This window comes from Asterias rubens, chromosome 4, assembly GCF_902459465.1.
Source record: "Asterias rubens chromosome 4, eAstRub1.3, whole genome shotgun sequence".
Classification (NCBI taxonomy): Eukaryota; Metazoa; Echinodermata; class Asteroidea; order Forcipulatida; family Asteriidae; genus Asterias; species Asterias rubens.
The window spans coordinates 7,889,688-7,904,921 of record NC_047065.1 but is presented as its reverse complement, the minus strand read 5'-3'; the positions used below and the strand labels follow the sequence as shown (position 1 = coordinate 7,904,921).

General features: G+C 39.2%; 1 protein-coding gene across 1 annotated transcript in view; it reads right to left on the bottom strand.

Annotated features, from left to right (window-relative positions):
• Nucleotides 1–4,986: 4,986 nt before the first annotated feature.
• Nucleotides 4,987–15,234, bottom strand: part of LOC117288891 — a 33,317-nt gene continuing 23,069 nt past the window's right edge. The window contains exons 13-17 of the mRNA XM_033769759.1: nt 14,017–14,092; nt 12,535–12,676; nt 11,580–11,720; nt 9,367–9,530; nt 4,987–7,553 (exon numbers count right to left, since the gene is read on the bottom strand). Coding sequence (XP_033625650.1) covers nt 7,376–7,553; nt 9,367–9,530; nt 11,580–11,720; nt 12,535–12,676; nt 14,017–14,092 — 701 coding nt within the window. The 3' untranslated portion in view covers nt 4,987–7,375. The remainder of the gene's footprint in view (nt 7,554–9,366; nt 9,531–11,579; nt 11,721–12,534; nt 12,677–14,016; nt 14,093–15,234) is intronic.

Sequence of the window (15,234 nt, the reverse complement as noted above, 5' to 3'; positions counted from 1 at the left end):
GTTTTAAACTTTACTAATTATCACAAGTTTGAGCAGTCGAAATCCATCAAAATAATCTTTGGCACTGTGTATTTACCAATAACTTTCCTGTCATGACTGCAATCGAATCTAGCTTATTTGAGAACACTGAGGGCGCTCTTTCATCAAATCAGCAGTTACTTGAGCAAAGAACCAACAGATTTGAAGATCATATGAAATGTTTGACAAAGAACAAAGATGCCTTTAAAGCCATTATACACTTTCGGTAAACAGTATTGTCCAAGTCCAACACTTCGTGTATCACAACTCATACTGTATAAAATAACAAACCTGTGAAAATTTAGGCTCAATCGGTTATCGGAGCCGGGAGAAAATAATGGGAAAACCCACTCGTTTTCCGCCTGTTTCGCTGTGTCATGACATGTGTTTAAAATAAATCCGTAATTCGCGCTATCGAGAATTGATATTGTTTTAATGTTTTCTCAAAAAGTAAAGCATTTCATGGAACAATATTTCAAGAGAAGTCTTTCACCATTACCTTCTGTAAGCCCTGTAAATTATTTGTAAATCTGTTATTTTTTGTTAATGTTTTTTCTGTACCAAAAGTGTATAATGGCTTTAAAGGCAGTGGACACATTGGTAATTACTAAAAATAATTATTAGCATAAAACGTATCTTGGTGACGAGTAATGGGGCGACGTTGATGGTATAAAACATTGTGAGAAGCGGCTCCCTCTGAAGTGCCATAGTTTTCGAGAAAGAAGCAATTTTCCACGAATTTGATTTCAAGACATCAAGTTTAGAACTTGAGGTCTCGAAATCAACCATCTAAACGCACACAACTTCGTGTGACAAGTGTGATTTTTTCTTTCATTATTATCTCGCAACTTCGATGACCAATTGAGCTCAAATTTTCACAGGTTTGTTATTTGATGCATATGTTGAGATACACTAACTGTGAAGGCTAGTCTTTGACAATTACCAATAGTGTCCACTGCCTTTAATAGGGATTTACTTCCTGATTGAACTTATGAAAAAGGCCATCTCTAGATCCACCCAAGTTCTATCTGCGGTACACTCTTACAAAATTGTAAACAAATAAAAACATAAAATGTCAATCCAAGAAAAATAGCGGAGTCAGCTGTTAGTTAAACTGCCATAGGGCTTTTGCAGCAAGCAATATTTGCATAACAACTGAATGTAATAACATAATAGTTGATGGAAATAGTACAGATGGGGAGGGCCCCACAGTAATGGCTGGACTCAACACCACATATTGTGATAATCACTCTTATTATTAACATTTCAGTTTTTAGAGTGCAGCTGGCGCTATTATTTGCATGACTTGATAGCCCGAAGAAGGTCCCAGGTTTATTGACAATCGGTTGAGTAACTCCAACATCTGTTTCTGCGTGGATAATGTGCCATAAATTCCCTGATAACACTGATTTCTGATGATCAGCCCGCCCAGAACGTTAAGTTTGCCTCGACAGGTTTAAAGGTAAGGTTGATAAGAAAAACAGCTTTAAATAGAGGTGGGAAAGGAGGTAGCAAACTTTGGATGGAGTATGCCAAATGTAATCACGAGCACTAACATATTGCTAATTGAAAACACAAAATAATAAACCACAAGGGAAACCGACTAGAAAATTTTAATTTCAGTTAACTTATTTCGGTTGTGAAGTAAGGACTCTAAGAAAAGCGAACTTAATTGTTGTACTAGCCAAGAACCGAAATGAGGAGAATACAAAGGAGGAAGTTTCAGATTTGGATGCGGGAAGAAAACCCAAGAGAATAATTCCAGGGAAAATGATGTAGGTAGGGACTGAAAACCCAATCCATAGTGCCCTGGCTTGATTCGAACCAGGGTCCTAGAGGTGGAAGGCAAGGAAAGATAACAGTACGCCAACCTGTCCACCAATTGGTAACATATTACAATATCTGAGAAGGAAAAAAAGTTGCAAGTCCTATCCAATAACAACAGTTGGAACCTCATTATTTTATACAAATACCAGCAACATTCACACTTAGAAAATCTATTTTTTCAATGTTCTCATCTCTTAGAAGTAATGATTGAATATGTCAAATAAAAACACTTGCTTATTGAACTAAAATTGGCAAATAGCAAAACATATAATTAAGTGTGGCATAACTTTTAGCCACGTCTGAATAGGTGACTACAGCTATGGCTGGATTGCCAAATCATCATGCGTTGAGGCAATGGATTTCCATAGCATTAGAGCACCCATAGAAACAGTGACAGCTGTAGTCATAGCAACCAGTTTGGATATGACCTTATTCTCTGGACACTATTGGTAAAAACTCAAAATAATTGTTAGCATAAAAACTTACTTGGTAGTGAGCAATGGAAAGCTGTGTGTGAGAAACTGCTCCCTCTGAACTAGCATAGTTTTTGAGAAAGAAGTAATTCGTATTAAAATGAATTGAATTCGAGACCTCAGCTGAGGTCTCGAATTCAAGCATCTGAAAGCCCACAACTTGTGCACCAAGGGTGTTTTTCTTCCATTATTTACTGGCAATTTCGACGACCAATTGAGTTCAAATTTTCACACAGGGATTGTTGTTTTATGCATTTTTTGGAGACGACACCAAGTGAGAAGACTGGTCTTTGACAATTATTATTACCAAAGATGTCCAGTGCCTTTAAGCCTTTCAGCAAAATATTTTACTTCTAAATTGATCATTATGGACACATTTTAATTAAAATTGTTGACTCGTTTTTAATGGCAACCCACCCCATAACACTAACAGGTCACAATAATGACTTCAAGAGTCCTCTTTCCTATCTGAAAACTGTATGGCCATGCGATCTTAATTGTTTGTTTTACAACTATTTTTCTGAAGAGACAAAAACTAGCGACCAGTCAGCGCATGAAAGAGTTAAGTTGTATCTTGAAACCTGTGGATTTGTTTTAATGAATCTCCCCAAACCCTTTTGGAGTAAAGTGGTGTGTAAAAAAAGACTAGGATTAATGTAAGAATAAAAACGTGGACAATACTGCTGCTTTGGGGATTCAGTGCAATAATGGTACAACACAACCAACCATGGAATATTCCAGATCTCCATTTTCCGTTTTTCAATTGTATTCAATTCAATGGTCATACAGATGGAAGAATTCTCAAGCGAAACGATGATGAAAAATCGAGCCATATTAGCAATACACAGGGGACATGAATTAAAGGCAGTGGACACTATTGGTAAATGTCAAAGACTAGCCTTCACAGTTGGTGTATTTCAACATATGCAAAAAATAAAAAACCTGTGAAAATTTGAGCTCAATCGGTCATCGAACTTGCGAGATAATAATGAAAGAAAAAAACACCCTTGTCACACGAAGTTGTGTGCGTTTAGATGGTTGATTTTGAGACCTCAAGTTCTAAATCTGAGGTCTTGAAATCAAATTCGTGGAAAATTACCTCTTTCTCAAAAACTATGGCACTTCAGAGGGAGCCATTTCTCACAATGTTTTATACCATCAACTTCTCCCCAATAACTCGTCACCAAGAAATGCTAATAAACATTTTGAGTAATTACCAATAGTGTCCACTGCCTTTAAGCTCAACAACCACACAGGTACACTGTATGAAAGTCGATGTTCGATAATGAAGGGAAATGCCCCGATAGTAGTAAAGTAATTCCTGCTTTCCAGTTTCAATAAACACACAATTCAACCAACATGTTTACATTTCATCAAATTTAGTGATCATGTTTCAGTGGGGAAAAAGGGGGTTCTGAAGGACGTTGTGCTTATTAGTTTAAATGGGACCTACATGTACAATTTGATTGCTGCAACTGAAAGGGTGATTTTAGGGCACCTCAAGGGTACGGGTACTTTTTGTTGGACAAAAAACACAATGTCCATAGATTTACATTAAACTTACACAGTTTGAAGATAATGATAGTAGAAAGCTTCCCTGAAAATATTACGTGCCGAGGTGCTGTAGTTTCTGAGAAATGGGTAAAACATTGTCATGAAAAATAATTATTGTTTCAGTGATCATGAGACGAACACATTTTGAGCATGTAAGAACAGATTTTCATGACATTGTTTTACTAATTTCTAAAAAAACTACAGCACCTCAGCAACTAATATTTTAAGCTACCCCTTTCTACTATCTTTATCTTCAAACTGTGTAAGTTTAATAAAAAATCTGTGGACATTGTGTTTTGCATTACAAAAAGTACCCAAATCCCTTGAAGGGAATATCATACCTTTGGTAATTACCCTGAAAATGAATGAACATAGAAACTCTTACTTGGTACGAAGCAGTAACTGTCGATAACGTAGCATTTTGAAAGGAATTAGATAGAGAGATTCAAAAACCCGGATCTGAGAAATGTTTCTGCTTCAAACATTTCTCAGATTGTATATTTCAATCGCAGATTATTTATATGCTGCATTTTCAGTGATATCGCCAAAACTGCTGCCGCACTTTTAAAATAAAATTTTCACAGGTTAGTTTTATTATGTATTCATTACTACCTCAGACAGTTTCGCTATTCCTATTGGTGGAGAGCGCGTCACGTGGGTGTGTATAAACCTTTGTTTATGACCGGTAAAAAGTGTTAATTCATGGGCGTGACACGCGACCTTGCACCTGTTCTTATAAGACAGTTTCTTCATTCCTATTGGTCGAGAGCAACGGTTGAAACAGTTGTGCCACATCAGGCAAAACGCGCGACGCGCACAACATTCCCTTATAAGGAGTTGTTTACCCGAGGGCGGCGGAGGGCTTTACCATTTCATAGCCGGAAGGGTCATTTAACAATTATAATGTTTGCATTTATTTTACTTTTTGACTAAAAAGTGATGATGTTTTTGACCGAAAAGGTATTTATGAATGGGAATCAAAGTGTGTTGAATTGGGTTTCAACTACCCGGTAGTGGCTTAAACCCGCCGAGGCCTGGTTCTTTACAATTTAACTCGACTTCGTCTCGGTAAAATGATCAGAAGAACCAGGCCTCGTTGGGATTTACCCACTACTTGGAAACCTCTTCACCACACATTGATTTCCTTATTATCTACACTTATGTAGGATTAAAACATTTCAACAGCCCCAAAGAAAATACCTTGCCTTTAATATGCTATTTATTCAACGTTGAATGTATTTCAATTGAAAATACTACTCTGGAGAAACACTGCTGCTATGCCCTTTGTTTTATCAAAAGTAATTAATTTTCTTTCTTTTCCAAATCAACAATTCTGTATTTGTCCGTCAGTTTTAAGAAATATAAGACGCACGACTACCTGGACATTTCATCAAAATGCTTCTTTAAGATTTACCGATTACGTGTTTCACTAGGATTTGTGTGTGTATGTGCCTCGCAGGCAGCTTTTTTAATTTGGCCAATCCAGTGACCTCTTTCTTCGGATGAGAAAGCAACTCAAGCGGAAACATTTCTCAGGGGGATTGGAAATCCAACCAACTTGAAGTGAGATTTTGGTAGACTTATTTTATCAATTTGGAAACCAGGACTGAGCAATGGCTTAAATAAGAATCAGCCAGTCCATCTACTATCCCTCCAGTAAATTGGATTTCAAACTAAACCAATCAATTTTTAAATAAGACAACAATTGCTTCTATATTCCTTATTTTTCAGAGAAATTGAGGCACTTCAAATGGAAGGAAAGGCTTAAGGTTTCATTATTTGTATATCTGGCATGATTTTAACTTGGAATTGGATTCCCAACACTTCATGTCATGAGATTGTCAACATATTCTACTAGACATTAATAAATACCCCAGACAGTTTCGCTATTCCTATTGGTGGAGAGCACGTCACGTGGGGGTGTTTAAACAGTTGATAAAGACACAGCTGTTTAAGAGTGGCTGGCTTCGCATGTTGAGCGCCCAAGCTCGTATACGCCAATTTAAATTACTTGGAATGCAATTCATCTATTTCAGCGCGTAGTGTGTATATGCGCGCATGTTTCACCGACAGTCACGCAAAAAACATTTGGACATAAGTTTTTTTAAATTTGCGAACATCAAAAAATTCACGAAAGAAAGTGTCACATTGTCTATAATTGTGAAATTATTTCGCTTATTTTACATAAGGGCATTTATGAATGGGAATAAAAGAGTAATGACTTGTTACTAAGCGACCGTTTATGAACTTGTCGCAGACTATTTTATTCCCTTAATAATACCCCAAAATCTACAATAAATACCCATAAAAAAAAATAAATACAAAGTCGCATCCCCTGGCTGCCTCTTCCCAGTTTGTATTGTAAACTAGGGTGTGATCAATAGCTACACAGCAACAACTTAAATGGCCTCTGACTGGCACCGCCAAACAAAGATATTAACAAATATTTAGCTCAGTTGGTAGAGCGCCGATGTGGCAGGATCGAGATTCTTTGCCCCCATACGGTAAACTGTGTAAACTGTGTTCTTTTGATAGCTCCCTCTTTTAAAACATCCTCTTTCAGTCCACGTTAGTTTCCCTCATGAAGGGCGACAGAATCTTCCCTAGGACACCATTTTCCCTGGTGGGGGGCCCACCGAGATTTGTTATACTTCGATAACAAATTGTGAAGTTTCATTGGTCAAGAAAGAATCAAGTGGTGCGAGACAAAAACGCATGTACCATTGCTGCAGAGGGCGGAGGGTAACACAAGTTTTGTTTACCAGTGTACATCACCTTGACCATTCCCATCGTTGGCGGATTTCCAGTGCTGTGTATGATGGTATGAAACACTCGCGGATTCGAGGGAACAGTGAATAAGTGTTTCTTATTTAAACAACTGTTCGTCTGCGGTGCATACTCCGTCGTATTTGAAGATGACAACAGAACCTCGAGAAGAATAATTTTAAAATATCACCAAGGTATAAAATTGTTGCACGCTGTGACAGGGTCCATGGTGTTTTGTAGACCCGAGGGTAAAAATGGCACCCGAGGCAAAGATTTAATGACCGGGATTGTAGGTTGGAGTATGTTTAAATCTATATGACAGTGGCTGGATGGTTGAAACCAATCTATGCTACTTACTGGCGAGCAACAATTCTGCATAGAACATCAACCATAGTACAGACCATACGCCATTCTTAGTAAATCCATTGTTTCAGCAACAACTTACTATCTCAACAGGTGCTCATGATCCGTTCTTGTTCTTGATGCGACACTTTATTTCTTGTTCCTAGATCACAAGATCCTATCACATGCCTCTCTGTAAGAATTGTCCATCATATGACACTATGCCGGGATCTCATATGATTGCTATCATGCATACGTTCATACATGTACATCACAATGAGGTAAAACCCAACCAGACTAATGTACAGTATTAATATCAACACCATAACATTGAAGAAAGTACAGAGTTCATGAAACAGACGTTTAGTTCTGTCGTCAGCAGCCTCTATCAGGTGTCACCTTGCAAAGTGGTTGTATTCAGGTGGAGTCTGTCCCTCCGAAGGGTCTTCATCAAAGAAATGATGATCAGATGAGCATAGCTTGGTCAGACCTAGTACTATAGCCACGAGGCACAAACCAATGACGGCTGTTGACCAGTAGGCAGAGTATAACTCCAGACGAAAACCCAATATTCTGTAACCAGAAAGAGAAATAGAACAGTCTTTATTAACGTTCAGTAATACCCAAGACGGTTGAGGCAATCCAATCGGTTTAGGGGTGGTCACATGACCTATCATTAAACGCAGAGTACCCTTTTGGTATTTATTCCACCAGTAACTCGTGCATGCCAATGCGCCAAACCTGTTATGTGCTAAATGACACGTGGTGCAAGATGTAAAGAACATTGTAATTAATCCTCGCCCCCGCACCTTTCATGCTAGCGCCCTCTGTTGACAAGTTGTGTGCCATATAGTTGTTAAATAGAAACATAAAGATTATTTTTAATGGAAGCGTAATGATGACATTCTATTTATAAAATTATCACTTGAGAATAACCAGAAAGAAACGGCAGTTGATTGTCTAGCACTGCCCAGCCAGGACAGAAGTGTAAAAAGTAGGAAAGTAACTCTTCACTGTTGGATCGTACAACTGACTCCGTGCTTCCAGTCATTAAAAAGGGAAGTCACAACACTCATATCTTGGGATAATCTCTCGCCTGGAAAGCTCTCACATGAGGGTTCCAATTGATATTCGCAAACTAAGAAGTTTTACCAAAATAAGTAATCAAAACAAGTTCTTTGTACCGTCACTTCGGCTAAAATACTACCCCAGAAGACAAAAATACTTATATCCAGTGACTTCCTGCCAACTCAAATGCAAGACAGCTCATCTCACTACTTCCTGGCTCATTTTTGGCCAAAAACAAACCCTCTGTGCTTCAAGATTTTTCGCATTTGTGTGAGCACTGCATTCTCGTCAGTTTGCAGACTGCTTAAATTGTACTTCAATCTATACTTTGAACTTTTATCTCTTCATAACTCAGTTCATAAGCCAGGAACAACACTGCTTATATAAATGTGGCGTATCGTGGCCAAGCGCTCTAGTTCACCAGACCACAGCTCTGGTGTTGTCAGCAGCAGAGTGTGGGTTTGAATCCTAGTCATGACGCTTGGGCCCTTGAGCAAGGCATTTAGACATAACTACTTTGTAAACAATTTGGACAGGTAGTGCATTCTGTGCATTCTGCTCTACCAGCCAGGCTCCTAGAGGATGACACCCATGCCTACATCCTTGCAGACTGTGAAGGGAGTAACCCTGTTTCATCCCCATGAGTAGGTGGCACTGTGTCCCTGGTCACAGTTGATCTGGGTCCGACAGCCCAAATCAAAGAAGTGTAGCTCTCACCTTAAAGTGGCCGCTCAGCCTGGTAAGTTGGGCGTTATCTCATATAAAAAAATATATATATGAAAATTATCAACGGTTCCGTCATATGGCCATGCACTTAATGGATATTCATAAATACCTCAGACAGTTTCACTATTCTATTGGTAGAGAGCGTGCCACGTGGGGGTGTTTAAATGGTTAACAACCAGTTGGAGCTGTTTATAATCGGTTGTTTTTTAATACTACTCGCTAGTCTTGATGCACAACTTTTCTCGTTACGGGCGATGCGGGCACAGTTGGTGAGTTGGCTGCACTGTGTGTGAAAGGAAAATGAAAAATGCCTTGCACCAAAACTATACGCGGCAGATGCATATCCGAAAACTTGCACCACACGTACGTACACAGCTCAAGGACATCGAAAAAACGGATTTTACAGAGTTTCTTACTTTATTATGCCTTTTAACAAAAAATGCATTTATGAATGGGAATAAAAGAGTAGTGACTCGTTCTTAAACGGCCGTTTAAAACCTTGCAGGGTTGTTGCCCAGCGATAAAGGCCCTCACCCTGTACGAGCAAAGGCAACAACCCTGCCGGTTTTTTATTCCCTAAGTAATTCCTTACCCTGAGGAACATTGTAGTATAACATCATTGTAACCATCTGAGTTGAAGTCTCCAATCACTAGTGGTGCAGTTGGTTGACATGGCAGAGAATGATGTGCGATCTGATGACCATCTTCTAATGATAGAATATCAAGATGATCCCAACCAACTAAGGCAACAGCACCCTGGGAAACAAAACATAAATATTTGGGCCGATAAATGAGTAGATTACGCTTATGTAACCCGGAAAAAGGGAACACTAAGAAAAAGAATGAATAAAGCTAAATAAAAATGCTAACTATGGGGGCACTCAGTTAAACCAGAGTTAAATCTAAACCTGATACACAGTTAAACCAGAGTTAAATCTAAACCTGAAACACAGTTAAACCAGAGTTAAATCTAAACCTGAAACACAGTTAAACCAGAGTTAAATCTAAACCTGAAACACAGTTAAACCAGAGTTAAATCTAAACCTGAAACACAGTTAAACCAGAGTTAAATCTAAACCTGAAACACAGTTAAACCAGAGTTAAATCTAAACCTGAAACACAGTTAAACCAGAGTTAAATCTTAACCTGAAACACAGTTAAACCAGAGTTAAATCTAAACCTGAAACACAGTTAAACCAGAGTTAAATCTAAACCTGACACACAGTTAAACCAGAGTTAAATCTAAACCTGAAACACAGTGCCAAAGAAAAGTTACAAATTAAAATCAAAATGGCGTTAGGATACCGAGTCCAGAATAGCAGAAAATTCTTGAAACAGGCAAAATTACATGATGAAGAAAATCAACACTTGAAGAAGAGAGCTAAGAACACATGTGCTCCCTGCGCTGCCAGGCTGCTATCTGATTATTTACAATGCACTGTATGGGTGAATACACTACCAAAGGATTAAGAAACTGTTTACCAACATGTAACAACAGACTTCGTAGAAATAACAACCTACATGTACAGGGGTGCAATAAAACAGCTGAAGGGACAATGTAAACAGGAAAGGGCAATTAACTAGAACCTGGAATTAACTAACTTGAATAATAATACAATGAATTTTCTACCCCTACTACACTTACAAAAGAATGACAACTTTTAGTGCCATAACACCACTTTGGAAGGCATTGTGGTATCTATCCTTAAAAACTATCTATCCATGGTCACTATAAACTTACCAGTTTACCTAACACCTTAAGTGCCAAAACCTGCATACCGGGCTGGAAGGCATTGTGGTATCTATCTTTAGTAACTATCTATCCATAGTAACTAGTAACTTACCAGTTTACCAAACACCTGGAGTGCCTTAACCTGCATACCGGGCTGGAAGACATTGTGGTATCTATCTATAGTAACTATCCATAGTAACTATTAACTTACCAGTTTACCAAACACCTGGTGTGCCATAACCTGCATACCAGGCTGAATGGCATTGTGGTATCTATCTATAGTAACTATTAACTTACCAGTTTACCAAACACCTGGAGTGCCATAACCTGCATACCAGGCTGGATGGCATTGTGGTATCTATCTATAGTAACTATTAACTTACCAGTTTACCAAACACCTGGAGTGCCATAACCTGCATACCAGGCCGGATGGCATTGTGGTATCTATCTATAGTAACTATTAACTTACCAGTTTACCAAACACCTGGAGTGCCATAACCTGCATACCGGGCTGGATGGCATTGTGGTATCTATCTATAGTAACTATTAACTTACCAGTTTACCAAACACCTGGAGTGCCATAACCTGCATACCAGGCTGGATGACATTGTGGTATCTATCTATAGTAACTATTAACTTACCAGTTTACCAAACACCTGGAGTGCCATAACCTGCATACCGGGCTGGATGGCATTGTGGTATCTATCTATAGTAACTATTAACTTACCAGTTTACCAAACACCTGGAGTGCCATAACCTGCATACCAGGCTGGATGGCATTGTGTGGTATCTATCTATAGTAACTATTAACTTACCAGTTTACCAAACACCTGGAGTGCCATAACCTGCATACCAGGCTGGATGGCATTGTGGTATCTATCTATAGTAACTATTAACTTACCAGTTTACCAAACACCTGGAGTGCCATAACCTGCATACCGGGCTGGATGGCATTGTGGTATCTATCTATAGTAACTATTAACTTACCAGTTTACCAAACACCTGGAGTGCCATAACCTGCATACCAGGCTGTATGGCATTGTGGTATCTATCTATAGTAACTATTAACTTACCAGTTTACCAAACACCTGGAGTGCCATAACCTGCATACCAGGCTGGAACGCATTATGGTATCTATCCATAATCTCTTTGGGGAAGTGGTGCTTATTCTTAAAGATGGTCATGGCAGTATTCCATTTGATGTTTGTATCAACCTACAGAATAAGGTAAATCAGGCAGATACATTAAAAACAATTTTACCTCGGTCTTAGGTGGTTACTGAAAAAATGATTGAACGGACTGAACAAACATAGCCACACTATGGTGCTGCCAACTTCAATGATTATCAGAAGCTCATAGAAAAAACATTGAGCTATAGTTATTCTGTTTAGAGCTGTACAGTAACCAATGGTTTTCAACACATAATCAGGTAAGAAATTAATTCACAATTTTTGCACAACACAACAATTAGGCTGAACAAATTTTGTGTGTAAACTGAAAGCTTATTATACAAATCTAAAATGGTTTGATGATGGACAGTGGCTATTAACTCCCTGGGGTATTAGAAATTCAAACTAGTTCCCACTTTGGGAACTGTTTGTCAATTTCTACTGTTCAAGTTCAAGTTCTGGTGCTGATTCAACGGAGTGTGGGTTCGAATCCCGCTCGTGACACTTGTGTCCTTGAGCAAGATACTTTACTATAATTGCTTTAGTTCACCCAGGGGTATAAATGGGTACCTGCGAGGGTAGAGGTTGATATGGTGTATGAAAAAGCCACAAGGGCCTTACAGGCAGCTCAGGGCTGTATACTCACCAGGGAGCTGAGAAACATTACGGGATGTTATTGGCCCTATGCCCAGAGCACAGATGTAAAGCGCATTGATACGGCTATTGAAATGCGCTATACATGTATAAGATTTTGTTACTATTATTATTATTAATATTATTATTATTAACATTTAAAGTAATTTGAGGGACTTCGCAGCACTTTGCAATGCCATAGAAAGCATCCAGTAAAACATCTCACCTGCCAATTGATACGACCTGATGGACCATAGCTGGTAACCCGACCATTACTGACCAGGAATATACTATCAAGTCTACCTCGTGATTTCTGCAGCATACTGGTACCCAGCAGGTGGTTTATCACTCCTGACTGCTTAGCAATACTGCAAATTTAAACAAATTCAATGTATTAGTTACAGGCTAAATACAATACAGGTTTGTGTACTGTATAATCAGGCTTACTCAGTCCATCTAAAGGGGTCTGCAGAGAAATAATAATAAGTATAAAAATATCAAAGTCTTCTATAGTGCAAGTATTTTCCAAACAAGGTACTCAAGGCGCTGAGTATAAACAAACTTACAGAAAGATAGGTTCTATGGCTGTGATGAATTCTGAGACCCAATGGTGTAGCACCTTATAAGGGTTTACAAGGTGCTACGGCGCATACAGCAGCCACAGCCACCAACACCGGGACGAACCCCTTTTCTTTGGGTTCTTTTACATGCGTTGCACAACACATGGGACCAAAAGGCTTTACGTCCCATTCGAAGGATGAAGCAATGGTTAAGTGTCTTCATTAAGGTCACAAGCGTCATGGTTGGGGATTCGAACCCACACTCTGCTGATCAGAAACACTAGAGTTTGAACTTGGTGCTCTTAACCGCTCAGCCACGGCACTTCCACAGAAACAACTCAAAATTTGTAGACCTCAAATTGTGTATGGGTGGTGGATATACAATCAAGGGACGTTAATTATGGCAAGATCTTTTGTAAGAAAGCCTTTGCACCTCTTAAGAACAATGAGCATGCGAGTGCACCAAAATAAAACAGCTGAATTTCTCAATGAGTCTATTACTCTAAATTATGCTACACTAAACTTTTCTTCTGCACCACCGATGAAGCATTCACATGTCTTACCACATTAATGGTGGACATGTTGTCATACTGTACTTAAACAGTAAATATTATATACATTACTTTGGGAATAACAGTGTGGGAAGCTGGCCTATAATAATTTGGGGGATAATCATCCTTTACTCGCAGCTAAGAGCTGAACTGCAAAGGACGCGGCTGCAACGTGTTCGAGAAGCAGGCATGCAAGGGCGCCTCTGGCTGCCAGCCACATCAACCCATTATGACCACGGAGCACAGCCAAGATCGAAAGTGTTTGATTTTTTCCGAGGGAGGAAAATCGGATGGTCTGGAAAACCCTAGTGGCACAGCAGAGAACCATCAAACAACTCAACTCACATATATGGCCCTGGCCGGGAATCGCACCAGGGTCACCTTGGTGAGAGACGAGCGCTTTACGCACACGCCAACCAAGCCACCCTATACTATCTGGTAATGACCGGTTTGGTGGCTGGCTGGTGGCTGTTAATGAACAGAGCTTGAATACTTTCCGAGGTTCCTAATAAAGTTGTTCATATGAGCAATAACTTGATGTTAACGTGTAACATACTTAGTGATTGAGAAAAAAAGTAATGTAGATTGGTGCCTTACCTTGGAACAACAAGTGGAGCGATGGCAAGTTTCAAGTTCTCTTGGATGATTGTTGTCCTTCCGAACAATGACCCAGCTAAGTAGGACAAAATCATAACTTCAGTTATTCTTGAATACAATGGGAGACTTTTGGGACGCTTGGTGGCAGCAGACCTACCAGGTAAAATCCATTGTTCTAGGTCATGTTCTCAGAACTACATAAACAATGGAAATTTACCTGGTAAGTCTGCTGCCACCTAGCGTCCAAAAGTCTCCCCTTAGCAATTTGATTCTTATCCATTGCTTAACCCAATCGAGTGCTGGGCTGTGACCAGGAACATGTTTGAACTTTGGCAAGTGGCTGTGCGTTATTTTGAAATTCTAGTCACAGTGACATAAATATCTTTTCAGAAAAAATATTGCAGAGTTTTTGATTCATTTAGGCTCAGTTTCAAGTTGGTGTATTTGACAAGTTGAAACCAAGGGTTCTTTTCAGAACCACCCCAACTCATTTAGAGAGAGTCATTACATGGTGTTACCGAAAACCTTTCCATATTATATTTCCACCATGCAAAGTTTCAAATCCTACTTAATTAAGAAATGTTTACCACAGGGACTCGAACCCACTCTGCTGAACAGAATAACAGAGCCTGATCCTGTGCTCTTATATCCACTTTGGCCACGACATGCCATAAGTTTTGTAGGTTATGAGAAGGATCAATCAAATTTCCCCCTGTCTCATAGGAAACCCGAACAGGAGATACAAGCTCATGACGAGGCTACGGGCTACCAGTCAAACTAATATGTTCTCTATACACTTGGTTTTTTTTATTATCAGAGTCAGGAATATAAACAGTGAAATGGACAGATCGATTCTTGATGTTGATGTTACAAAGGTGTGAAAAAGCTTTATAGTGTTGTCTTTGTCAAGGTAGTCCCTAATTGTAGCCTCACTTAATGTTGAAATCGAGGCTAACAGACCCTAAGATTGGTCGTGGTATGGTCAGAATAGCTTTGCAGAGCTGCCAACATTGGCATCTTGCAATCAGGGAGATTTTGTTCACCAATCAGGGAGATATCTAAAACTACATTCATAATAATAGGGAAACAGTAAACACAACCAGAAAGATTGTCCACTTTGTTCTTTAACAGATGACAAGATAACTGGCTTATTTTCAGGGAACTTTCTGCAGAATCAGGGAGAGTTTTCAGCTCTGGCTATGTCAACAAAGCACAAAC